Source organism: Coregonus lavaretus (genome assembly GCF_964263955.1).
Source record: "Coregonus lavaretus genome assembly, chromosome: 7".
Lineage (NCBI taxonomy): Eukaryota > Metazoa > Chordata > Actinopteri > Salmoniformes > Salmonidae > Coregonus > Coregonus lavaretus.
Window position 1 is genome coordinate 33,391,627 of NC_139994.1, and position 26,941 is coordinate 33,418,567.

General features: G+C 43.7%; 1 protein-coding gene across 1 annotated transcript; it reads right to left on the minus strand.

The window, feature by feature from the left end:
* Window positions 1-701: 701 nt before the first annotated feature.
* On the minus strand, window positions 702-26,616 carry LOC311132176 (TGF-beta receptor type-2-like). The gene is made up of 7 exons (XM_084165395.1): window positions 26,393-26,616; window positions 22,047-22,197; window positions 21,143-21,333; window positions 18,362-19,134; window positions 17,605-17,746; window positions 2,196-2,320; window positions 702-1,874 (listed from the first exon to the last, which is right to left on the minus strand). The coding sequence occupies exons 1-7, from the start codon at window positions 26,463-26,465 to the stop codon at window positions 1,683-1,685; spliced, it is 1,647 nt and encodes a 548-aa protein (XP_084021521.1). The 5' UTR covers window positions 26,466-26,616; the 3' UTR covers window positions 702-1,682.
* Window positions 26,617-26,941: the final 325 nt, after the last annotated feature.

A 26,941-nucleotide genomic window follows, 5' to 3' on the forward strand; every position in this document is an offset into this window, starting at 1 on the left:
ATGGGATCAAAGGTTTGTCAACGCTAGGCAGGTTTCAGTGCTCTAAACCTGCTGAACCTTTCACCTCCCGTCTAACCTAACAAACACCTCACAAACACTCACCAAGGAGTCATGGATGAGGATAAAGAACTGTCACACTGCCACAGTGTTGTTCTATAGAGATGCAGTGTAAGGCAATGTAGTTTAAATAGGCAGGGGATAAATCATGAATTGGAGATCACCTGTTTTTCATGTTTACCGTCGTTGAAATGTGGTTTGGCAATATTCAAGGACCAGCATACAGCTTCCAAAACATGTCCTGATATGACCTAAAGGTCGAGCCAAACTAAGACAGCCTTGTGTTATAGTCTGGTAGACCAGTGACAGCATTGGAAACTCTGACGAGAGGAAATAGAACTCCACTTCAAAGTGGCAGTTGGGAAATGAACTAACATTTTACCGTAATGTGGTTTGAATGAATATCCTGTCCGGCAGTAGTCCACACATTGGAGTAGTCCACGCATTGTGAGCATTCAACACTGTGGGTAGAGAGCAAGCTGAAGACACTGTATCCCTTTTGCTAAAAGAGAATGGACATGCGCTACCTGAGGTTATTCAATCAAACCGCAGACCTAAAGTCAGGTCAAGGTGAATAACAGACAGCAAGAAAAAGAGAACATTTAATTCTACGGCAAGAAAATTAAAAGACGCCATCTTTAAAAGAGTAGAATACTGAACATTTTTAATTAAGGCTTTTAATATTATACATAGACAGGGTTTAGAGATCTTTAATTTAGAAAGGATCAAGTTCCCTTCCTTGTCATTACATTTAAATGTCTTCTAGCAGTTACTGCTGGGCTGAAACTCCATGTACTGTACTTCCAGTTCAGTCCTTTTGTTATGATATCTGTATTCCCTTTATCATTCTCCGTTGATTAAATAGACTTTCTTTATAGCTCTGGGTTCCTCTGGGTAAAAATATCTATATTCCCCCTTTTCTCATCCAGGGCTGGCTGAATTCAGTATTTATTTTACAGTTCATAGTCCTTGGGATATCATATCAGTATTCCCCTGGGCTTATTGGCCTGGAATAATTTTCTATTTCATAGCTCGGTCCTTTTATCATACCGTGCTTCCAGAAATGAAACTTTCACCTTGGTTTTTTATATAGCGCTATCCTCCAGTCCCTTTTGTCATCCAATGCCACCTTTAAAAATGTCGAAAACAACCAGTCGAAAACTGGCTCAAATGTTATTAGTGTTACCAGTATTGACTGCTCTCTTATTTTTCCACATACAATGGTACCCCTCTTTCCTATAACTGCACTGTATTGTCATCATGAATATACAGTAACTGAATATACATCATTTGGTATGCATAGATATAAATAAAGTGCAAACAGTATTTAGTTACGAGGGCTGTATATTTTCCCCAGTCCAGTCATGGCTTTGATCTGTCTTTGGAGCAACTGCTGTACATCTTTAAAAACACAAATCCCTTCCTTTCTGATTGGTTTGTTCAGTTTTGTTACCTTTTACATCCATGACACACCACAGCCAATCTGTTTGCTCCTTGGAGTCACAAAGAAGACAAATACACAGAGCACATACACAGACTCTCCACTTGAATCTATCTCAGCTGCTTGTTGCTTGTAGTTATCAGCCTCCCCAGTAGGGGGCATTGTAGTTTCTGAGGCATACTTCCTACTTCTCAATCTCTTCAATCTCCGTCACAGAGACGTCCTGGGGGATCTTCTCCTCAGAATTGCTGCGTCCAGACAGCTTGTCTGGGTGCTCCATGTCGTTGAAGCGTTCGGCCACACACTGAGCAGTCAGCCTGGCCTCAGGGTCGTGGTCCCAGCACTCGTCTATGGTGCCGCACACCACCTGGATGCCCTGAGGGAGGCGCAGTGGAGCACAGAGACACACTGTCAGCAGTAGTAGACAGATACTGGAGTAGGTAGAGAGAGATGTTAGCCCTAATCACAGATCTAAAATCCGATTATCCTATGAAAAAAATAGCTGAACCTGTATCCGTGATTAGGGGCAACTTCAACCTAATCATCATTATTGTAAAAAAAAAATCAATAATTATTCTGTGCATGTGTGCATTATGCACTTGCAGTGTGTGTGTGCGTGTGTGTGTATATAGTCCTATGTGTGTGTAAGGATACATCAGTGAGTGAGTTCATAATGAAAGCAGGCCTTGTTACTTACTGGGTGGTTGATCCAGCTGTTGGGGATCTCTGGCCTCCCTCTGTCTCTGAGAACGCTGTCCTTCATACTCTCCACACACGGGTGCTCCCTCACCTTACCGAAGGGTGGCTCATAGTCCTTCACCTCTGTACACAAACACACACAGAGCCGTATATTTAAAACAGGAGCCAGTGAGATACAGATGTCGAAATATACATATGTTACAGGTTACTAGAGGTAGGTTCAGAAAGATACACACACAGAGCCATGTATTGTTTTGTGTATATTCCAATGTAGCTCTGCCCTCACTAAATGATTTTCCATGAAAGTAGACAATAAAGTTTGTATACGCAAGCAGAAACAGGGAGACACAGAAGTCAAAAGATACATATGTTATAGGTTTATAGGATGAGGGGCCAGGGAAAACCTGCCAGAGAAAAACAGTCAATATTATTGCATTAGGTCTCGGTGAGAATGTGCTAGAAACAACTCAACAACTCAGCGTTGGCTCAGTGTCAGCTATCTTATAACGTGGCATCCAAGATGCTCGTCTAGCCCTATGCTGAAATAAAGTTTACTCAAGGCACAATTTCAAAGAGTTGGCTTGGGACTATGCAGAGAACTATTTATCTTTACATTGATCTGATCTGTCCTTTGGGTAGAGCAACAAATCAAACTCAAGTTTACTATGAAGAGTGGAGCTCTTGTATAAAAACATTAGTTTCAGAAAGTCCAAAGGGGGTAACTAAAGTAGCCTGACGAAAACTGTGTGAGAACTGAGTGCTGAAATGGAACTAAAAGTCATTTTCCAGGAAATTTCCGACGATAAAAGAATGGTATGCGAGTAAGTCAATTATCCTCAATAGCTCCGTATTGCAAAAACATTATTGTAAAATGACATGGAACAGGAATGAGACAGAGCCAACTGAAAACAACAGGGTTATTCAGGGTCAATGGCACTGTGGTATTAAGAAATATCTCCACATTGAATACCTGTACTGTAACTATTGTTTCACGTTTGCATTAGTTTAGTAATGCTACCATGAATAGAATGAAGACATGGAAATATTATATGAATCATAATGAAAACCTTTCCCATCTCTCAACACAATCCCACAATCAATCAAAACAATGATGAGTTGACCTGTTAAGAAACAGCTCCCTCCTTTTCTCTTAAAGGCCCAGTGCACTGAAAAACTTGATTTCCCTGTGTTTTATATATACACTGCTCAAAAAAATAAAGGGAACACTTAAACAACACAATGTAACTCCAAGTCAATCACACTTCTGTGAAATCAAACTGTCAACTTAGGAAGCAACACTGATTGACAATACATTTCACATGCTGTTGTGCAAATGGAATAGACAACAGGTGGAAATTATCGGCAATTAGCAAGACACCCCCAATAAAGGACTGGTTTTGCAGGTGGTGACCACAGACCACTTCTCAGTTCCTATGCTTCCTGACTGATGTTTTGGTCACTTTTGAATGCTGGCGGTGCTTTCACTCTAGTGGTAGCATGAGACGGAGTCTACAACCCACACAAGTGACTCAGGTAGTGCAGCTCATCCAGGATGGCACATCAATGCGAGCTGTGGCAAGAAGGTTTGCTGTGTCTGTCAGCGTAGTGTCCAGAGCATGGAGGCGCTACCAGGAGACAGACCAGTACATCAGGAGACGTGGAGGAGGCCGTAGGAGGGCAACAACCCAGCAGCAGGACTGCTACCTCCGCCTTTGTGCAAGGAGGAGCAGGAAGAGCACTGCCAGAGCCCTGCAAAATGACCTCCAGCAGGCCACAAATGTGCATGTGTCTGCTCAAACGGTCAGAAACAGACTCCATGAGGGTGGTATGAGGGCCCGACGTCCACAGGTGGGGGTTGTGCTTACAGCCCAACACCGTGCAGGACGTTTGGCATTTGCCAGAGAACACCAAGATTGGCAAATTCGCCACTGGCGCCCTGTGCTCTTCACAGATGAAAGCAGGTTCACACTGAGCACGTGACAGACGTGACAGAGTCTGGAGACGCCGTGGAGAACGTTCTGCTGCCTGCAACATCCTCCAGCATGACCGGTTTGGCGGTGGGTCAGTCATGGTGTGGGGTGGCATTTCTTTGGGGGGCCGCACAGCCCTCCATGTGCTCGCCAGAGGTAGCCTGACTGCCATTAGGTACCAAGATGAGATCCTCAGACCCCTTGTGAGACCATATGCTGGTGCGGTTGACCCTGGGTTCCTCCTAATGCAAGACAATGCTAGACCTCATGTGGCTGGAGTGTGTCAGCAGTTCCTGCAAGAGGAAGGCATTGATGCTATGGACTGGCCCGCCCGTTCCCCAGACCTGAATCCAATTGAGCACATCTGGGACATCATGTCTCGTTCCATCCACCAACGCCATGTTGCACCACAGACTGTCCAGGAGTTGGCGGATGCTTTAGTCCAGGTCTGGGAGGAGATCCCTCAGGAGACCATCCGCCACCTCATCAGGAGCATGCCCAGGTGTTGTTGGGAGGTCATACAGGCAGGTGGAGGCCACACACACTACTGAGCCTCATTTTGACTTGTTTTAAGGACATTACATCAAAGTTGGATCAGCCTGTAGTGTGGTTTTCCACTTTAATTTTGAGGGTGACTCCAAATCCAGACCTCCATGGGTTGATACATTTGATTTCCATTGATAATTTTTGTGTGATTTTGTTGTCAGCACATTCAACTATGTAATGAAAAAAGTATTTAATAAGATTATTTCATTCATTCAGATCTAGGAAGTGTTATTTTAGTGTTCCCTTTATTTTTTTGAGCAGTGTATTTCTACACTATGAGGTTGGAATAATACTGTGAAATTGTGAAAATGATGATAATGCCCTTTTAGTGTAAGCGCTGCTTGAAAAGACTGCCTGAAATGTCTGCCTGTTTTGGTCGGATAGAGTTTTGGCCAGCTATTTTTGTTTCTTTTTGACCATTTTAATTGAAAACAATCAAAGTAAGGTACTTAATTGTTAACCAGAAATTATTTGATATTGAGATAAAAAAATTGCTGCATTTGCCCTTTAAAGCTGATGCGCTATTTCCCTGTACAGTCCTGTAATACTGTTCAATTCTGAGTGAATTCCGTCTGACAGATGAGAAACAGGCGGTCCCTGCCCAGAAGAGAGGCCTCACAGGAAGTCCAGATGCACACAGACAGGAATCGGACACTAGGTCACGGCTTGGGCCAACAGCTGACTCCACAGGCAGGAGCTTCCTGTTTTTGACAAGAACATTTCCCTCGTTTCAGTGTTTTAGAAAACTACACCCACCCAGCCACCCGCCCATCTGTCATTATTCAAGCGAGTAAAGGAATAACGTTAGAGGACCTTTCTTTTCTTCCTTTGACAGTTTTGGGGTACTGTAATCGGAGCACAAGTGGGAGCCAATTTCTAAAACAATTGTGCAATTTTGTTTATCGTCTTATTCTAAAACAATAACTCCCAAAATATGCCATATGAATTGCTAAGTCCCCACGCTTTATCTGGGTAGCCGGAGAGTAGAGCATTGCAGTAGTCTAATGCTTTTGTCACTTCTAGATTAGACTACTGCAATGCTCTACTCTCCAGCTACCAAGATAAAGCACTAAATAAACTTCTGTTAGAGCTAAATACGGCTGCTAGAATTGGTACTGCCGTACATACCTACACGTATGCTACGATCACAAGATGCAGGCCTCCTTATTGTCCCTAGTATTTCTAAACAAACAGCTGGAGGCAAGGCTTTCTCCTATAGAGCTACATTTTTATGGAACGGTCTGCCGATCCATGTGAGAGACGCAGACTCGGTCTCGACCTTTAAGTCTTTACTGAAGACTAATCTCTTCAGTAGGTCCTAGTGTAGTCTGGCCCAGGGGTACAAAGGTGAATGGAAAGGCACTGGAGTGACAAACCAGCCTTGCGTTCTCTGCCTGGCCGGCTCCCCTCTCTCCACTGGGATTCTCTGCCTCTGACCCTATTACGGGGGCTGAGTCACTGGCTTACTAGTGCTCTTCCATGCCGTCCCTAGGAGGGATGCGTCACTTCGTGCCAGGTTTTTTTCCGCTATACTCAGCTTGAGTGGGTTGAGTCACTGACATGATCTTCCTGTCCGGTTTTGCGCCCCCTCAGGCTCGTGCGGTGGAGGAGATCTTCATGGGCTATACTCAGCCTTGTCTCATGGTAGTAAGTTGGTAGTCTGGTGATATCCCTCTAGTTGTGTGAGGGCTGTACTTTGGCAAAGTGGGTGGGGTTATATCCTGCCTGGTTGGCCCTGTCCGGGGGTATCGTCGGACAGGGCCCCCCCTGTCTCAGCCTCCAGTATCTATGCTGCAATAGTCTATGTGCCGCGGAGCTAGGGTCAGACTGTTATATCTGGTGAAATTCTCCTGTCTTATCTGGTGTCCTGTGTGAACTTAAGTATGCTCCCTCTAATTCTCCCTATTGACATGAATGTGGTGTCATATTAATGAAGAGGTTGTGCTCTTTAAAAGTAAGTAAACTTGTAATTGTCATTTGTTTTTTGTTTTCGAGCTATGTCTGTTTGTTTGAAATGTGTGAGAAAATGAGCTTTATCTTGAAAATTCTCAGTAATCTACAGCAGCATTCTAGAATTCTATTGGGGTCTAAAGGCTTTAAGCACATATCACTTTCCTATTGACTCATATACCTGTATTAGAACTGTTAATAACACCTTTGATGATAACTGACATATTGTCTTTTTCACTCACTGTGAGTTGTCATAGGACATGAGAAAAGTCTGAAATAGTCTCAACAAGTGAATCAAGAAAATGTCTCATCATTCCCGCTCTGGTGTTTTCCATTGACTTCCTCTTGCTGGTTTGTAATGTTAATACAGTACATTTTTGGCAGCCAGACATGTTTCCATAGGTTTATACTCATGGCCAGACGGTTAATGTCTTTATTGGATCTCATCACCACACCGCCTCTCTCTCCCTCATGCTCCTGAGTGGCGCAGCAGTCTAAGGCACTGCATCTCAGTGCTAGAGGTGTCACTACAGACCCTGGTTCGATTCCAGGCTGTATTACAATCTGCCCGTGATTGGAAGTCCCATAGGGTGGCGCACAATTGGCCCAGCGTCGTCTGGGTTTGGCCGGGGTAGGCCGTCATTGTAAATAAAATGTTGTTCTTAACTGACTTGCCTAGTTAAATAAAGGTTAAATAAAACATTTAAAGAATTAACCATCAGTTCTCAGTCTGGTTTCCTGGTTCAGAGCCTGACCTGTTTGTCAGGCTCTGAACCAGTCATATGTTTGTTACAATAGCTCATTCTAGAGATTCCTGTTCAAACTGTACCCTGTGGTTGAGCAAGCATGCCACCACCTGAGTATATCTGAACCAGAACAGGTGCCAGTTCACATCAAAGTTGAAATAAGATAAAGAAAAGGGGAAGACAGAATGACCAATGTAAACCCACAGACATACAGTACCCCTCAGGCATATAGGAATGTGGTATTCTCTGTATTCATCATACAGTACTTTGTATTGGTTAATTTCTAGTGCACTATCTACAGTATGGTAGATATTAGGATTTCAGTCATCTGAAATAATTCAAGAAAACAGATCCTCATAGAGCTAACAAAAGTCTGCTTCCGATCTGATGCCAACAAAGCATCTGTTTGAGATGCTGGAGTCTCAATGAGAGTCACAGCTTGACACTCTCTCCCTCTTGGAGAACGATAAACTATTCTATTCTACTCCTCTCCTCTGATGGTTTTGATTAAGCTGAGAGCGTGTGGCGATGGCTCTGACGCTTGTTTTATGTTCCTCACAGGTTGTTAAACCCCTGGGTGACAGAACAGACAGACAGCAAACTAGCCAGCCAGACAGACAGAAAGACATACCCTTACGGAAAAACCACATGAATTTCACGTGAACATGTGAAGTGTTCCAAAAACACGTTTTCATGTGATCACATGTGCTCTTACATATACAGTGAGGGGGAAAAGTATTTGATCCCCTGCTGATTTTGTACGTTTGCCCACTGACAAATAAATGTTCAGTCTATAATTTTAATGGTAGGTTTATTTGAACAGTGAGAGACAGAATAACAACAACAAAAATCCAGAAAAACGCATGTCAAAAATGTTATAAATTGATTTGCATTTTAATGAGGGAAATAAGTATTTGACCCCCTCTCAATCAGAAAGATTTCTGGCTCCCAGGTGTCTTTTATACAGGTAACGAACTGAGATTAGGAGCACACTCTTAAAGGGAGTGCTCCTAATCTCAGCTTGTTACCTGTATAAAAGACACCTGTCCACAGAAGCAATCAATCAATCAGATTCCAAACTCTCCACCATGGCCAAGACCAAAGAGCTCTCCAAGGATGTCAGGGACAAGATTGTAGACCTACACAAGGCTGGAATGGGCTACAAGACCATCGCCAAGCAGCTTGGTGAGAAGGTGACAACAGTTGGTGCGATTATTCGCAAATGGAAGAAACACAAAAGGCCTGTCAATCTCCCTCGGCCTGGGGCTCCATGCAAGATCTCACCTCGTGGAGTTGCAATGATCATGAGAATGGTGAGGAATCAGCCCAGAACTACACGGGAGGATCTTGTCAATGATCTCAAGGCAGCTGGGACCATAGTCACCAAGAAAACAATTGGTAACACACTATGCCGTGAAGGACTGAAATCCTGCAGCGCCCACAAGGTCCCCCTGCTCAAGAAAGCACATATACAGGCCCGTCTGAAGTTTGCCAATGAACATCTGAATGATTCAGAGGAGAACTGGGTGAAAGTGTTGTGGTCAGATGAGACCAAAATCGAGCTTTTTGGCATCAACTCAACTCGCCGTGTTTGGAGGAGGAGGAACGCTGCCAATGACCCCAAGAACACCATCCCCACCGTCAAACATGGAGGTGGAAACATTATGCTTTGGGGGTGTTTTTCTGCTAAGGGGACAGGACAACTTCACCGCATCAAAGGGACGATGGATGGGGCCGTGTACCGTCAAATCTTGGGTAAGAACCTCCTTCCCTCAGCCAGGGCTTTGAAAATGGGTCGTGGATGGGTATTCCAGCATGATAATGACCCAAAACACACGGCCAAGGCAACAAAGGAGTGGCTCAAGAAGAAGCACATTAAGGTCCTGGAGTGGCCTAGCCAGTCTCCAGACCTTAATCCCATAGAAAATCTGTGGAGGGAGCTGAAGGTTCGAGTTGCCAAAAGTCAGCCTTAATGACTTGGAGAAGATCTGCAAAGAGGAGTGGAACAAAATCCCTCCTGAGATGTGTGCAAACCTGGTGGCCAACTACTAGAAACGTCTGACCTCTGTGATTGCCAACAAGGGATTTGCCACCAAGTACTAAGTCATGTTTTGCAGAGGGGTCAAATACTTATTTCCCTCATTAAAATGCAAATCAATTTATAACATTTATGACATGCGTTTTTCTGGATTTTTTTGTTGTTATTCTGTCTCTCACTGTTCAAATAAACCTACCATTAAAATTATAGACTGATCATGTCTTTGTCAGTGGGCAAACGTACAGAATCAAATACGTTTTTCCCTCACTGTATGTGAAGTTAACGTGATAACATGTGACAACATGTAAATTAACATGTGATAACATCAAACTACACATGTGAAAAGTGTTACAAAAACACGTTTTCACGTGAAATTTCATGTGAAATCATGTGGTTTGTCTGTAAGGGTAAGGACAGACCGAAAAGACAGACAGACAGCTTGTCAGCCAGCTAGCTAGACAGACAGACAGACAGCATGGGGCCCATTCAGGCTTGAAGTGAGGCCATGACATTTGGATAGCAGCCGCCCTCCTCTCCTCTACTCTAACCCTCTTCTCCCTCAGGGGAGTGAAGGCATTTCTCCTACAGTAGGATGGTCAACACCACGTTCTCCCATTCCTCCCTAACCCCGCCTGGGAACACCCTTCCGTCTTTCCCGCTCCTAATTCCAGCCCTGCAAATTATATGGGAGAGACATTTCGGGAAAAGAGACGGCCTCGGGACGCTGTCTTTATTACTTTCTTTCAGAGTTTTTCTTGCTACTTGTCCTTACTTTTACTAAGAGGATAAAGAGTGCATTGTGATGGCTACTGCTGCCTTCCCCGAGGTCGCAACTGGCCCTGTTGACAGACGGGCGCGTTCGTACCGCGTGACAGATCCCAGATTATACAAAAGGCCCCGAAATTGTGACAAAGTGACAGACTGACTGCCTATTGTGACAAAGTGACTGACTGACTGCCTGTGTTATGTGGCAGTCTGCCAAGCAAGGCAGTGAGACGACGGGAACTGTTCTGACATCTGTCTGCTGAGGCACTGAGGCAGGTGGCGTCTGAGGCAGACAGACAGGGAAGCCATCGCGGCTTCACCTACCCACTCATTATAATGATGCACTGAGATGTGTCAGTCTGACTGTGTGTGGGGAAGAGGGAAGTGTGTGTGTTTTCTCAGTTGAGAGGAGTTTCATGCCGTCAGGTGTGTGTGTTCTCAGGTGAGCCGAGTTTTATGCCATCAAGATTGACTCACCGAGCTGGGATGATAGCATGGGAAGTTTTTATTGAAAGGATGACAAGTGGTAAAAAATGCATGTACTGTAGCTATGTGAGTGCCACTTTCGCTGACATAGATAGTAGATTTGTTGAGCTAGTCATTCTAACTCTGCAAACATTTTACCCCCAAGGGAATATCCAAACAAACTGTCAGTACAGCACAGTAACGCTATTACACAAAATAAGGCAGCTTGCTGTATCAAAGTGGGAGACTAGCTAAATTCCAATAGCAATTTAACCTTTCAACATGGGAAAGTCTTCTTGGGCTTTCCTAACGCACTACACATTTCACCCCTCCACTTTTATTGGAACAGATGCCAAGTCTATGGGGAGACTGCCTGGGAGAGACCAGACTAAACCAAAACACATGGATTATCCCAGCTGCTTCTCTCCCCACTGGTCCTATTCCCATCCAGGGGTGGGAAGGCGCCCAGCTTCTCCTCTCCCGTAAATCCATGCTATCCTGGCCTACAGTGCCAGCAGGAATAGTGGTGGATGGTGGATGTATGTTACATAATGATGTGTGTGTGGGGGGGGGGTAATTTATTACTGTAGAGTATAGGCCTCAGCACAAGAGACTGCTGAGAGAGAGAGAAAGCGAGAGCGAGAGAGACTCTGTGCCCTAGATAATGGAGGCCTGAGGACATAGTGTCTGTCCTGGGTCTGTAAAGAATGTCTACTGCCTTGAAGCTGAAACTATGAATAATCCAATTACTAGTTAGAGAGAAGTTATTGGAAACAATAATCACTGAATATCTGAATGTTTGGAGAGATACATTAATGAATGAATGAGTTAATGAATGAACGAGTGCGTGAGTGAACGAATGAATGAAGGAATGAACATAAAAATATAACCATTCATGTGGTTTCTGAGTTGTCCTACTCAGTGGAATGCTTTGCTCTGTAGGACCAAAGTAACCATAAGCCACTACACACCACAAATATGCTTTCTACTCCAGTAAAACACCGGCAAGGCTACAGCACATCCTCATGTAAAGGAGACCAATATTGCCCCTCCATAGAACTGAATATGGTACTTTCAATATGTGTGTGTGTGTGCATTGCTCCTTCCATGCAAAACAGGAAATTGACTAATTTCATTTCAGAGGTGTACCCACAGGGCACACATATTCTTCACCCCCTGCCGATGGAGGAAAAAGTGAGAGGGTCTAACAGGCCTGATCATGCCGCCATGTTTTCCTTCAGAGGGCTCTGGGGCAGCGCTACTGCTCTGACGGTGTTAAAGGGGCCACTAGGGACCAAAGGGAAAACAGGAAATGGCCACGCTGGAAGCAGGCGAGCACCAGCACTAACATTCGATCAATCAACGTTCTGACACAATGGTCAAACAGGATCACCCGCAAGACAAAATAGACCTCAGTGACACAGAGGGGAGTGAAAAACATATTCCTCCATGTCACATGAAATATGGCCCTGTGGCTTGCCGTAGGATACCAATTGGATAGTCACCCATTTATATTATTTGCCCATATCCTGGCCGTGTTGTTCAGAGAGATGACAAACAGGAAGAAGGGTCATTAGAGAAGGGAAGGCTGTTGTTCATTGAGAACTAACAGAGGATGAATTGTGTTTTTGACACATTTTGGTTTCTCTGAAATGGTTCCCACACCACATTTGTTTTATTTTACCCTTATTTTAACATGTAGGTTGACTGAGAATATTCTCATTGACTGAGAACATTCTCATTTACAGCAATGACCTGGGGAATAGTTACAGGGGAGAGGGAGGATGAATGAGCCAGTTGGAAGCTGGGGATGATTAGGTGGCCATGATGGAATGAGGGCCAGATTGGGAATTTAGCCAGGACACCGGGGTTAACACCCCTACTCTTACGATAAATGCCATGGGATCTTTAGTGACCACAGAGAGTCAGGACACCCGTTTAATGTCCCATCCGAAAGACGGCACCCTACACAGGGCAATGTTCCCAATAACTGCCCTGGGTAATTGGGATATTTGTTTTCTACGTACTCCCTGTCCGTTTCGGTAAAAAGCTGAGGGATGGAACTGGAGAAATGTAACCACTCCTAAATTTGTAGAAAAAGCTATGGGTGCAAGGACTGACCATCCATGATATCAAAATGATAGCTTTAACAATATTTTGGGCTATATAGTATTTTTTACATTTACTTTGTTTACAAACATTGTAGTAAAACAAGCTTATATTTTGGGTTCTGATAGGGTATGACAGTTGAACTACGCTCATGAGACATTTATAAGTTATATTCTTCAAGAATCAATGGGTAAAAATGGATGTAGCGACTGCTGATTGCCCTTTAAGCAGTCATGAGGAGGGCTGTGGACATCATTACATTTTGTCTGCCGGTGATTGTCAAGCAAATAACTGCCGGTCTCACAGTAATTTACTGTTAATTAACATAAACACATTTAGCATCTCCTGGCTTCCATACATAGCCTACAAGCCACTGATGCAGACCTTTAGAACATCTACATTTAAAAAGGTCTTAATAAATCCATGTAATATAGCCTACACCTTCACAATAAATCCTTTATCTATTTTAGACAGGTCTAAAGAAATATGATATGAAGAAAATGTAGTCTATTTCAGAAGAACAGAATAGCATACTCTGAGTTGTCCTTATGTTAGGCCCTGATCTGCCTATGCCATATGGCTGTGGGCTTCACAAGTTCATTTAGCAGACAAGATTTGCTTAGAATTCCATGGCATTGGCCTCCCGAGTGGCGCAGCGGTCTTTAGGCGTCACTACAGACCAGGGTTCGATCCCAGGCTGTGTCACAACCGGCCGTGACCGGGAGTCCCATAGGGCGGCGCACAATTGGCACAGCGTCGTCCGGGTTAGGGGAGGGTTTGGCCGGGGGGACTTTACTTGGCTCATCGCGCTCTAGCAGGCTGACTTCGGTCGTCAGTTGAACGGTGTTTCCTCCGACACATTGGTACGGCTGGCTTCCGGGTTAATTGGCCGGGTGTTAAGGAGCGTGGTTTGGCGGGTCATGTTTCGGAGGACGCATGACTCGACCTTCGCCTCTCCCGAGCCCGTTGGGGAGTTGCAGCGATGAGACAAGATTGAAATTGAAAAAGGGGGGTAAAAAATAATAATACAATAAAAAAAAGAAAATCTGTGACATTATTTTATAGTATGAAGAATACCATTGAACATAGCTGAATAAAATAGAAAGGATATTTTCTCCAAACGATTTGAGGGAGTGCGCACATGCGGCTATTCTTTGTTGAGCGGTTAACAAAGGAACAGGTAGTCCTATATGCTTAATTTAGAGTTGATGCGACTGGCATGATCTCAGTTTTGTTTTTTGTGCAGGCTGTACACACTTCATCAAGCACTTGATAATGCCTCAAATTTCCCTGCGCCATCCCCTTTGTGTGGCCATAATGCCCCCTAAAAAAATCCATGCCTTTTGCAGCCAATGGCCGTTGTGCCCTTGGGCTGAATATAATAATTATAATTCTCTTCTCCCAGCTGCGCTGTCACGCCCTGGCTCTGGGGACTCTTTAATGTTGAGCCAGGGTGTTAGTTTCTATGTTTTGTGTTTCTATGTTGGCCGGGGTGGTTCTCAATCAGAGGCAACGTGAATCAGCTGTTGCTTGTTGTCTCTGATTGGGAACCATACTTAGGTAGTCGTTTGGCATTTGTGTGGTGTGGTATCTTGTTCCGTGTTGGTTTGTTTGTTAAACCGAGGACTTCACGTTTCGTTTTGTCATTTTTGTTCGTTGTGTAAGTTCTCTAATAAAATATGTACGCATTCCACGCTGCGCCTTGGCCCGTTTCATCTAATGACGAACGTGACATGCGAGCTCCGAAGCACCATTCACTCACATGACTCTCGGGGACGCAACTGTGCGCGTCCGTATCCAATTCCGAGGCGCATATTAAAGATATTGGAAGAACTGTCCACATTTACTTTTCGTCAGCCAACAAGATGAGTAGGCCTAATGAACAGCAAAAGCACTAGCCCATGTCAATCTACTATCCCCAATCGTACAAAAGTTGACCTATTCTATTCTGTGCGAGAAATAAATATTCCAAACATAGTCTGGGACAGTTGTGGGATGCGATAGATCCCAAATGAATACAACCACTAGCATCAAAAAAACGTTTTTAAGTAATGATGTTGATGCAACAGATCAGAACATTTAGTTTAAAATGATAATAAACTATTAGGCTATTTCTTCACATTATAAGCGCAGCAGTGCGCACACGGCAGTAGGCTATAAGCGCAAATGTTCCATTAGCAGGAAAACACCATTCTAAAAAGTGACTGCAAATGCAATTATGCATGTAATGCTTTTATTATAAAGGTGCATTTTTATGGTGAAAATTATTTTCCCCAAACTTGAAACTCTGTATGTATGCCAGTTAGGCTCTAAACCCGTTGTAAAGCGGATTAATGTGCTTAATTTTAAGAAGTTATTTTGTCACTTTAGTTGTAATACAAACCTTATCAAAACATATAGGCCTCGGCATTACTCTGGACACTGATCTCTCTTTTGACAAACATATCAAGAATATTTCAAGGACAGCTTTTTTCCATCTTCGTAACATTGCAAAAATCTGCAACTTTTTGTGCAAAGATTATGCAGAAAAGCTAATCCATGCTTTTGTCACTTCTAGATTAGACTACGGCAATGCTCAACTCTCTGGCTACCCGGATAAAGCACTAAATAAACTTCAGTTAGTGCTAAATACGGCTGCTAGAATCTTGACTAGACCCGGTCTCGACCTTTAAGTCTTTACTGAAGACTCATCTCTTCAGTAGGTCCTAGTGTAGTCTGGCCCAGGGGTACGAAGGTGAACGGAAAGGCACTGGATTGACAAACCACCCTTGCGTTCTCTGCCTGGCCGGCTCCCCTCTCTCCACTTGGATTCTCTGCCTCTGACCCTTTTACGGGGGCTGAGTCACCGGCTTACTAGTGCTCTTCCATGCCGTCGCTAGGAGGGGTGCGTCACTCGAGTGGGATCTTCCTGGACGGTTTTGCATCCCCTCGGGCTCGTGCAGTGGGGGAGATCTTCGTGGGCTATACTCAGCCTTGTCTCAGAGTAGTAAGTTGGTGGTCTGTTGATATCCTTGTAGTGGTGTGGGGACTGTGCTTTGTCAAAGTGGGTGGGGTTATATCCTGCCTGGTTGGCCCTGTCTGGGGGTATCGTCGGACAGGGCCCCCCCTGTCTCAGCCTCCAGTATCTATGCTGCAATAGTCTATGTGCCAGGGAGCTAGGGTCAGACTGTTATATCTGGTGTAATTATCCTGTCTTATCTGGTGTCCTGTGTGAATTTAAGTATGCTCCCTCTAATTCTCCCTCTCTCCCTCCCCTCCCGGATGACCTGAGCCCTAGGATCATGGCTCAGGACTACCTGGCCTGATGACTCTTGGCTGTCCCGAGTACACCTGGTCGTGCTGCTGCTCCAGTTTCAACTGTTCTACCTGCGGCTACGGGACAGCCAGGAGTCACTGACCTGTTCACCGGACGTGCTACCTTGTCCCGGACCTGTTGTTTTCGACTCTCTCTCTCTACTGCACCTGCTGTCTCGACCTCTGAATGCTCGGCTATGAAAAGCCAGCTGACGTTTACTCCTGAGGTGCTGACCTGTTGCAACCTCTACAACCACTGTGATTATTATTTGATGCTGCTGGTCATCTATGAACGTTTGAACATCTTGAAGAACAATCTGGCCTTAATGGCCGTGTACTCTTATAATCTCCACCCGGCACAGCCAGAAGAGGACTGGTCACCCCTCAGAGCCTGGTTCCTCTCTAGGTTTCTTCCTATGTTCCTGCCTTTCAAGGGAGTTTTTCCTAGCCACTGTGCTTCTACATCGGCATTGCTTGCTGTTTGGGGTTTTAGGCTGGGTTTCTGTATGTGACATCTGCTGATTTTGATTTGAAAAAGTGGCAAACAAAAGGCATGGCTGTTTCTTGCCTTAAGCTGAGCATCATTCACAAGTGATAATATATAATTCACAAGTAATAGGCTAATATTGTGACCCATCAGACTATTCTTGATTTAATCTTGTCTTTACATATACTAAATAATATATTAGAATGGACCATTATCATGCACCTGTCTTGAAACATGGGCAGGGGAAAAAAATACATATTTAAATATCGAATGGAGGACGCTATTCCCGTGGTTTATTTTCATGCCAGCCAGGTAGGCTACACTCCTGTTGTAAAGAGAAGCAATGTGATTAATATTAGGAAAGTTGAGAAATAAATATAGTAGGCCTAGCCTATAGAAAGCTGATGGGATCCTCCTCTTTTTAGTAGAGGCCATCACTCTGTTTTCTCACGCAATTGCATAGCCTATAGAAATGTTGCGCAACATGAGCTCATGGGCTCTCATGAATTGATTGATTAGATTTTTGATTAGATTTGCATTGATGTCAGAGAGATTAGAGGGACAATAGAGTGCTGTGTACCAGGCAGTTAGCTAGTTTGGTAGGCTACTAATGACCATCAGCAGCATCAGAGCTTGGAGAAGCCTAATTACCATGACTAAACGGTCATGTGGAATTTGACTGCCGTCCTGACTCGTGACCGCCGGTGTGGCGGTAATATGGTCACCGTAACAGCCCTAGTCATTAATAACTTTAGATAAACAAACCTGTGATGATTTAACAGTGAACACCTGTATTTTTTACAAACATTTTCTCAAGGTCCTAAAGGAATTTCAGGAATCTGTTTACCCATTGACTACAACTGCGGCAGAGCCCCAAGCCTAAGGCACCTTTACGGAGAAGTACACCTACTCCTCTATATCACTTACTCAAGGTCACTAATTAAAATCAAAAATATTGCTCTCCTGCCTGTCAATTGGCTACTGTCTAATGCAGCTCAGTTACGTGATTGGTCAGACGTCATGAGGTGTTACTTTACCTCCAATGGCGTTACACCTGGAGGTGATCTCCCACAGTACCAGGGCCATGGAGTAGACGTCTGTCTGCTTGAACGACTCAATGTTCTCCAGGTTAATTCTGGACTCCAGCACCTCAGGAGCCATGTACCTGGCAGTGCCCACCTGTAGGGTGAGACCAACAGGGACAAGATGTTAGCCTACTCAGTGGATCATTATCAAAACTGTTCTGTTCTATTCTATTCTACTCTGTTTTGTTCTGTTCTGTTCTATTGTATTGTATTCTGTTCTGTTCTATTCTACTGTATTCTAATGCTTTTTACAGTAGAATATGCATGATTGCTTCCAGAGGTAGTACTGTACAGTACCATGTACCACTACAATTCAATTGCAGTTTTAACTGACAGCCTGGGCTGATACATTTCTTCCCTGTTTCTCCCCCCACTGTATTATAAAACATTAAAGAAGAGACAATGGGTGCATTAGACACCAAAAGGGCACCCTCTAAAGAAGCTCATCACAATGACTAAGTTTCATAACAAAGTCACAGTGACCCTGTCCTATTACTGTACAACAGTCTAATGGCTCGATTAGAACTCATCAGGCCTGTTTGTCTAGTTACTGTAACAAAACAGAAGGCCTAGCAGCACTTGCTCTATGGATATTATTAATATGTTGTCTAGAGAAGGAGAACGTAAGAGAAAGTGAGACAGTCTGAAATGGCACCCATTTTGGATGCACCATAAGTAGAAAGGAGAGACAGGAGAGAAGAATCTGTACCTGTCCACTGTTGGCCAGCTCGTCCACAGACAGCGAGTTGTCCAGACGCAGACCCAGTCCGAAGTCACACAGGACGCAGGTGAGGTCCCCCTTCACCAGGATGTTGGAGCTCTTGATGTCCCGGTGGACGATGGGCACCTTGTAGCGTCCGCACAACGTGTGGTCACTGTGCAGGTGGGCCACGCCCCTTGCCAGCGACCCGCCCAGCACCCACAGGTCGTCCCAACTGATGACGTTGCGCGTCAGGTACTCCTGGAGGTTGCCCCGGGGGTGGTAGGCCGTGATCAACCAATACTGTTTCTCCACCTTGTGGTCCTCTGCAGTCAGGAAGTGCAGGACATTCTCGTGGCGCAGGTCGGCATCCGAGAAGATGTCCTTCTCGTTCTTCCACGAGGCATATTCCTCGTGGGCGAAAATCTTGACGGCAACGGTCTCGAAGTGCTCGCCGGCCCCCGTGGCGCCCTGCTTCAGCTTGGCCTTGTAGACCTCAGCGAAGCGGCCCTTGCCCACCTGGGCGTCCAGCTCGATGGGAAGGAGCTCCATGTTGTGGTTGAGGTTGTTGGCGTGCGTGGAGCTGCTGTCCGAGCCGTCATCGTCCATCATGATGGCACGGGCATCACTGAAGTCGAGAGGCGTCTTCTTGCGCTTGGCGCCGGCGCGGCGCTGGTGGTAGATGCGGTACCAATAGAAGGATGTGATGACCAGCACAGCCAGAACCAGTAGAGGAACCAGGCTGACCAGGATCACCGACACCACTTGGGAGTCCAGGGAGTCTGGGGTGGAGAGGAAAGACAAGCGAGAAAAAGAGACAACAAGGTAGATGTTATAGATGAGTTATACAACACATAGCATATTCAGTAGAAATATTGTAGAATTGACCTATTCTGTAACATACAGTAGGCCCGCTCCCCAGTTAGGTATATTCTACAATATTTATACAATTATACACCTTTACAATATTAGAACTCCTCAGCCATCATGCTCTACTCTAAAACGTTAGCATTTTTTTTCACAATGGCCTTTTCACTCACTATGACTAGCTGGACTGGCCACAAAGGTGATGATCGAAGAATAGTCTGTTTGTTCATTGGCCTTAAGAACCAAATGCATAGAAAACAATGACCACAAAGGACTATGTGGGATACATGACATGTGCAGTAGCCTATACTTTGACGTTTGACATTTCAGTTGAACTTGCAGTACATTACACTCCTTCAGCACTAGGAAATCAATAGGAAGTAGCCAAGTAGCTACAGTATATCGTCTCAGAGCATCCTGCTCCTTTTCAGCAAAGCAGAGGAACCTAACATTTCCATGAGGAATGTCAGAAAGCATCTCGAAGCGACGACGCTGAAGTTAGCTTGTTGGTCTGTTAAACACACAAATAGGCTGAACCATGCTCAAGTCAACCACATATTGTGTTCCCTTTATAGACCTAGTCTATGTATGATTCTTATACTTTTAAGGAGTGATGTCGGCGTCTGCTAGACCGAGTAATCTGGTGAAAGTTTATGTATATGCTATGTTTATAATCCTATTTCTGGGGAAGGCAGAAGTCTCGTAAAAACATAATAAAACACAACAAAAGTCTCGTATGAAAAAATAAAAATAAATGTATGCACTCACTAACTGTAAGTCGCTCTGGATAAGAGTGTCTGCTAAATGACTAAAATGTAAAATGTAAACATGTCACGCGAAATCCCAGATCCCAGATCAGTTAGGATTTAAGGGTCGTAAATGAGTCATTAACACGTCCTCTGAACAGTCAGACTGTGACAAGTGCTGCTGGGGTTCTATAAATAGGATTGTGTTTGTGTGTGTGTGCGTGAATTTGTGTGTGTGTGTGTGTGTGTGTTTGTATGTCTATAAATGTGTATGTGCATACAGAACAGCAAGTACCCGTCAAGCCCTCACTCACTCTCTCGCTCCTTTTTTTCAGACAGGAAAACACATGTCTGAAATCTTCAACGTGGCCTCAGTGGAGTTTGTTTTCTTTTTCGCAGAGCGAGAGAGAGGCAACCTGTCCCTGTGCCTGTGCCATCTCTCAGTAGATACGGCCCACAGAGGAAAGGTTCCTAGTTCCTACCCCCGCTTGGGGCCAGGTTCGAGAATTTCGATTGTATTAATACATGCATAAGCTGTTTTTTTTACCATTAATTTATGTTAGTTACGTACACTGCTTCAAGTTATCAGTATTGTCATATGTTATGTGGTGAATATGAAGTTAGACGGTGTGCAGCAGAGCTATCCATCCTCCATGGTGAGGGGAAATGGTTTTCCATGACGTCGTTGTTCGCGATGTGCAGATACTTTCAACTTTGGGCCCTGGAAAGTCAGGTCTCGGAAATGTATCTCTGTCTTATTACTGCTTGGATGCTGTAGTCAAAATACATTTGATTCCAGAACCAAGATTATAACGAAAGACTACAGCCAAAATGCCTCCACGATGCAAAACCTGTTTGCAATCTTGCATTTGGAGGGTGTACAACAGTACACACATGTTAGCATTCATGTGTGACACCTTACATGAATTGCATAAGCGTTGTTGTGTGAGTTACATCAAAAGTGGTAAACTACATGATCAATTGTAATACCTAGCCTACATAACACATGGCATAACAGGTGACATAGCACCACATAGGGACTCACAGAAGGTGAAGAAGACACGGTCGTTGCACTCGTATGACCAATCATAATGCCTACAAAAGGCTATCTTGAGCATGACCTAACAGGTGACATCGCACTACACAGCAGGTGACATAGCACTACATAGGGACTCACAGGGGGTGAAGAAGAGGTGGTTGTTGCACTCGTCCTCGGAGCAGGAGCAGATGAAGAACTGGGAGCCCATGCCATTCCTCTCCCTCATCTCACACTTGCTGTTGTTATAGTCCTCCAGCACCAGACCATGCAGCTTTTGGGCTGGGTTGTGGCATATCGTGTCTATGGTGACATTGTCATCTTTCTTCCTCCTGGAAACATGACAACAGGAGCCATTAGTTCCACTCCAATTAATTTGTATGAAACTGAGCTATTTAAGCTAGTGATAAATACAGTAATAAAAGGAAAAATAACTTTTAAGAATTAACAAACCGCAGTATAAGCATTAAAGTAATGATTTGATACAGAGGTCAAGTTACGTTGTACAGAATGTATCCCACAGTTACAAAATACCACCACACACGTGCAGTGAATAATCCTGAAGGTGCACAAATGGACCTACAAATGGGCTACTCAGGTCTCCTGCTGGGTGGTGTGGAGCTTATGTAGTGAAACCCATTTTAAGAGGTGTTGCTGTGAACATGGCATTAGGAGTTCTGCTGACTTCAGCTCCTAATGCTGTAAATGTAATGCGAAACAGTGGCATTGCCTTCAGCTTCGAACAGGAGGCCAAATCTAGTTCTCCACTTTTTTAACATTCACAAGGCAAATTTCGCAACTATATTTGGTGGGGTTAGTGGGTGGGGCACTTTTGGGTTTAGCTACTTAGCTAAACCTTGTTCACGGCAAATGTCGTTTTTAAATGACAAATCACCAAGCAAGATTATTAATTTCTGCTCTGTCACTCACTAACATGGTCATAGTGTGTCACTGTACCCACTACCCAGCATGCTCTCCTAAGGTCAAGTTTAAAGGTCATTCCAACTCCCAATGAGAGATGATGAGGGGTGCTGTAGTCACTCACCAAATGCTGACACACACGTCCTCTAGATGGGGGCAGATGGCTGTGATGCTACAGTCGGTCATACAGCTCCCTGTGCCCGTACAGCTGGTAGACTCAACGTCACAGAACTTACACAGACGCTTCAGCTTCAGCATGCTCAGTGACGAGGCCCCTGAGGTGGAGACACAAGGAGATAGCGGGAAAGACATTAGATTGATAGTTTACAAAGGGATATGGTTACTTAGTTAGTTCATTTAGGTTACTCACGTGTCGTCAAATATGTTCACTCTTCACTGCAACACTTTACTTCACTATTACAAATGAGTACAGTTCACTTTGAGGGTCTAAAACATAGGATAAGAACTTTGACCGGGATTCAATTTGATCGCGCTCGAATGCAGCTTTTAAAGGCAATGTTACTGTGTTCACAGAGATCGCATTCGAGGTAAACGCTGCAGATGTTGGCTCAAATGGAAATTACCTTTAAATGTTTTGGATTGAACCCTGTCCATTGTTTGCTTTCACATATAGGCCTAAACTGTATTGACCCAACGAAGATGATAACTTTGCTCGACTTAGGTAACTGACATTTCCCTCCAATTACACAGACAAACAAAAGGCTACAAACATCAGAAAGGCGATCTTTCTCATCTAAGATATTACATATTAATATGAACATTTCCTACACTGGAAGAGTATGGCCTGTTGAACATCAGTGAGTATAGTGAAACCTTAACCTCATATCTCAGTCCAGACTACGTGAAGGAATTTATCATTAGTGAGAGACTTGACAATTTCACTTTGAAAATAGAAAATTGAAACAGATGAAAGGAATGTTCTCTTCGGTACTATGTATCTAAGTCTAATTATTCCAAAATACATTTTTCAAAGCAAGTAATACATTTGTGTTTATGTGTTCTTCTCCAATTCATTCTCCAATTCATTCATTACACTGTAACATGTACATTCATTTTTAAACCATATGTAAACTATTTCCCTAGAGTGTAAATTCTACTGTGAACAATCAGCACATTCTGCAGTGCCATCTATCTACTATGGTCGTGTTCAGACTTGACTTCACACTCAGACTCAGTGGTGTGATGAGTGCCTGTGTGAGTTTGATAGTCATCTCTACTGAGACAACCGCTAGACAGACAAAAAAACAAGCAACGGGAAATTTGAACATCAGTATATCTTTCAGTCGAGTAGTCTCTAATTTGCCAATTTGATTAGTTGCTGTCTTGCCAATTCACTTTGTGAATATCAAAAAGCAGGAGATAAAGTTGGAGCGTGTGTTTGTGTGTGTGTGAGAGAGAGAGAGAGAAACAGTGAAAGAGAGAAATAATAGAGTGAATAAATGTGTGGGTGCGCCCATGTGTGTGTTTGCGTGTGTGCGTGTGTGCTCATGTTTTACACCCAAATAAATGATACTGGTTATCTGCCTGTCCTTGCACTGCATGTGCTGCTCCTGATAACCATTAGACTGCATGCTACTGTTTGGCTGATGTAAGCGGATACAAATCTCAGACACATGGCAACAACTGGAGTCTAACTCCTACAATCCCAATGAGTATGAATGCTGTTTTCACCACAATCACCATAGTGAAGTATGTGGGAACAGGGATCTTTTGGCTGCGAGATGGGCAGAGGACATCTCTATCTCTCTTGACTTTATCTATGTATGCAAACATTATTCAGCCCCAACCCCATAGGGGTCGCATTATCATATGAAGACTTGGTCCAACTTTACACACTGGTTGCGTCTGAAATGGCATCCTATTCACTATATAGTACACTACTTTTGACCAGGGCCCACAGGGTTCTGGTCAAAAGTAGTGCACTATAAAGGGTATACAGGGTGCCATTTTGGATGCACAGGGTGCCATTTTGGATGCAGCTACTGTCTCTTTAGTGAATAGCCGTACTGTATCGTTGGTGAGCGTAACATAGTCCCTACCAGCAAAAATGTGTAATTTACTTTTGCTGGGTTATGTTTGTCCACCTGTTACAAAAGCTAATCATAATTCAGAGAGTTATGCTTTGGAGGGTGCCAGTGAGCGGTTGATTACCTTACATAAATGTTTTTCTGTAGTTACTTAATTGCCGCAATAACATGTAGACAGCACATTTCGAACACAAAATCAACTATAGCCCCAAAACAGTCCACTTTGGTTAGCCTGTAAGGCTAAGGTAGGATGGATCCAACAATCTTCAGGACTTTCTCACTGAGGGGTTGGAAAGTGAGAGCAAGAGAGAAAGAAAATGCAAGAGAGAGAGAAAGTTAAAGATTTTGCACCCAACAGCCAGATCACTCCCTTCTTTTCCATTTGCTCTCCTTCCAGACCTTTATGGAGAGTCTTTAGCATTAATAAAAACTGAAACTGACCGAAATCAGATGTTCCTAATTGCTAAAACAGAGATGATGTGAAATGAAGTAAAAAGAGATGGTGGGAGAGATCTACCACATAACCACAAGTTTAAGTGTGACAGACTGCACACATAGGAAGAGAGTTCAACCTTTTACTTGCATCATCAGCGTCCTCGTGACACAACCGATAGTGAAAGTGGGTTATTGGCCGTTAACTGGGCCTGTCTGCATGTACAGCTCGAGGATTTCCTCTTGAAGAATTTCAGTCACAGAGAGCTAAGTTCAGCCAAGCGAAATGGGGAAGGATTGGGGCAGCGTCCCAAATGGCAGCCTATTCCCTATATAGTGCACTACGTTTGATCAGGGCCCATAGGCTCTGGTCAAAAGTAGTTTACTATATAGAGAATAGAGCACCATTCGGGACGCAGCCTGGGTCTCCGCTGTATTTGACCGGCTGGCAGGGGGCGAACCTGATAGAGCTAATTTGTCAGGTCACGTGACCAACCATAAATAATCACCCCTCTTTCTCTAAAGTCGGTAGAGGAGAGAGAGCAAATAAGGTTCTCTTCCCTCCAACTCTCTCACAGCGCAGTAGTCTACTGTATTGCTCTATGCCAGAGAATATCAAGGTAACTGACTTGAGAGAATGTTGTACTCCTGTACCAGGACAAAACGCCTAGTGTAGCTGTTCCCAATCTGCAGGGTGGAGTAGAGCTGCGGCTTAAAGCAACAAAAATACAACCTGCAAGTCTGAAAACCAGAGAAACTGGAGCAGATCTAGAGAAGCCACATCCACTGCAGCTGGCAGCATTCATAAGGCAGTATAGACAGTGAAGTAAACATGGTGTCAGGATATTGCAGATGGATACTAGGCTATATTCTGTTATTCCTATTTATAGGGTGTAGTGTACATGTCTGACTTGCTAAATCTTAAGCAAACAAATAAAGACATTACATTTAAGTTCTGCAGAGGAGTACAATTTTGAATTTGGCCAGAGGTGAAGTTTGTAGTCTGTTATAGGGTTATAACAGAACAGCTAAGAATGATATTGGGCTGAGAGCTGGTAGTAGAGAGAGAGGTGGTAGAGTTAGGAGTAATTATATCATTAGAAAAACTCCTCTCAAAGTGTATGTCATTTAAGCCCAAGGAGGCGGGCAATGGTGTGGATGAATGCTGGTAATTGTCACCAAGGGCAAAATATGATTGCAGGGAGAGAGGATTATAAGAAGTCAAAGCTGTTTGGTGCCATTGGGATTGGGTTGGAGTTGGAGACAGGGGCAAATAGATTACAATTTCTGATGTGTCTACCTTGCAAATGATAGACCAAATATAATTCCCACTTCCAGTGTCAACAATGCACATCAGAATGAAAAGTCCCATTGGTAGGACCACCATGCATGTTTTCTATCACAACTGGTGGTGTAGATAAACCTCCTCCCACTGTGTTAAGCAACCACTTCAATACACAACATATACTGTACCTACTTCCTCTTTACAGAAACATCATGGCGCTCACTCAAATGCTTTTCTGAGGTGATTTCCTCTTGGAAAATACTAGTGCTCATTGAATTATTGAACATAGACATTATGCTCATACATTCCACCCCCAGTTTAGTAAAAAATGAGGATGAGGGTATAACGTACCACAGTTCCTGAATTCCTGATATTGAACAACACTGACTGCGTAATTTGCATACATTAAATACTACTATGCATAGAAATTCGCAGTAACACCAGCCAATATATTTGCGAGTTTTAACTCAAATGAGCTGAACATTTTGCCTTCCACCAAAATGTATAGTTTTATGGCTGGATTTTGTTTGACCACCTGCTACAAAAATCTGAATGCCAATTTAGAAGGTATTACTTGGGGAACAAGAAACGTGTCAATGTTCGTTACAATAACCTCATAAATGTTTCAATAATTACTTTATTACCTCGATAACACTAACCAACCACCAACATTCATAGGTTACTTTAAATAAAGTTATAACTCACCCTTCTGTTCTAGCAGAATACTACCAAACAGTATCGTTCCACACCAGAAAGCAGAAAAACGAAGTAGCTCCATTTAAAAACGGACTATAAACTCCTCTTCTTTTCATTTACTAAAACCTTGATAATAGTAAATATCCAGACTTTAATTCGAGACGTTCTTCGGATTTTCTTCGGTCTGCCTGTTGCTATCATGCGCCTCTCAGGCGGCCTCCGGTTACAAAAGTAAATAGTGCAGGCAGAACTTGCCGTATATGAGTCAGACAGTATGTATGCACTTTTCATGAAACAGGAAATCTTCAGAAAGGGCAGGACTGTTTTTTTCTTCTTCTCTAGGCTACTTCTGAACTTCTGGGCTTGTGGCTCACTGGTCTTGAAACATGTTATTATGAGCACAAAACTTATAGCAAGGCAAAACTTGAAATGACACGCTCCAAAATAGATGGCAATGATTTCAAAATAAGTGAGGATAAGTATACATCCAAACAAAACATATAAACTTAACACCTCTCTACTTACAATTATGCAACATTCTTGACATTTTTACACACT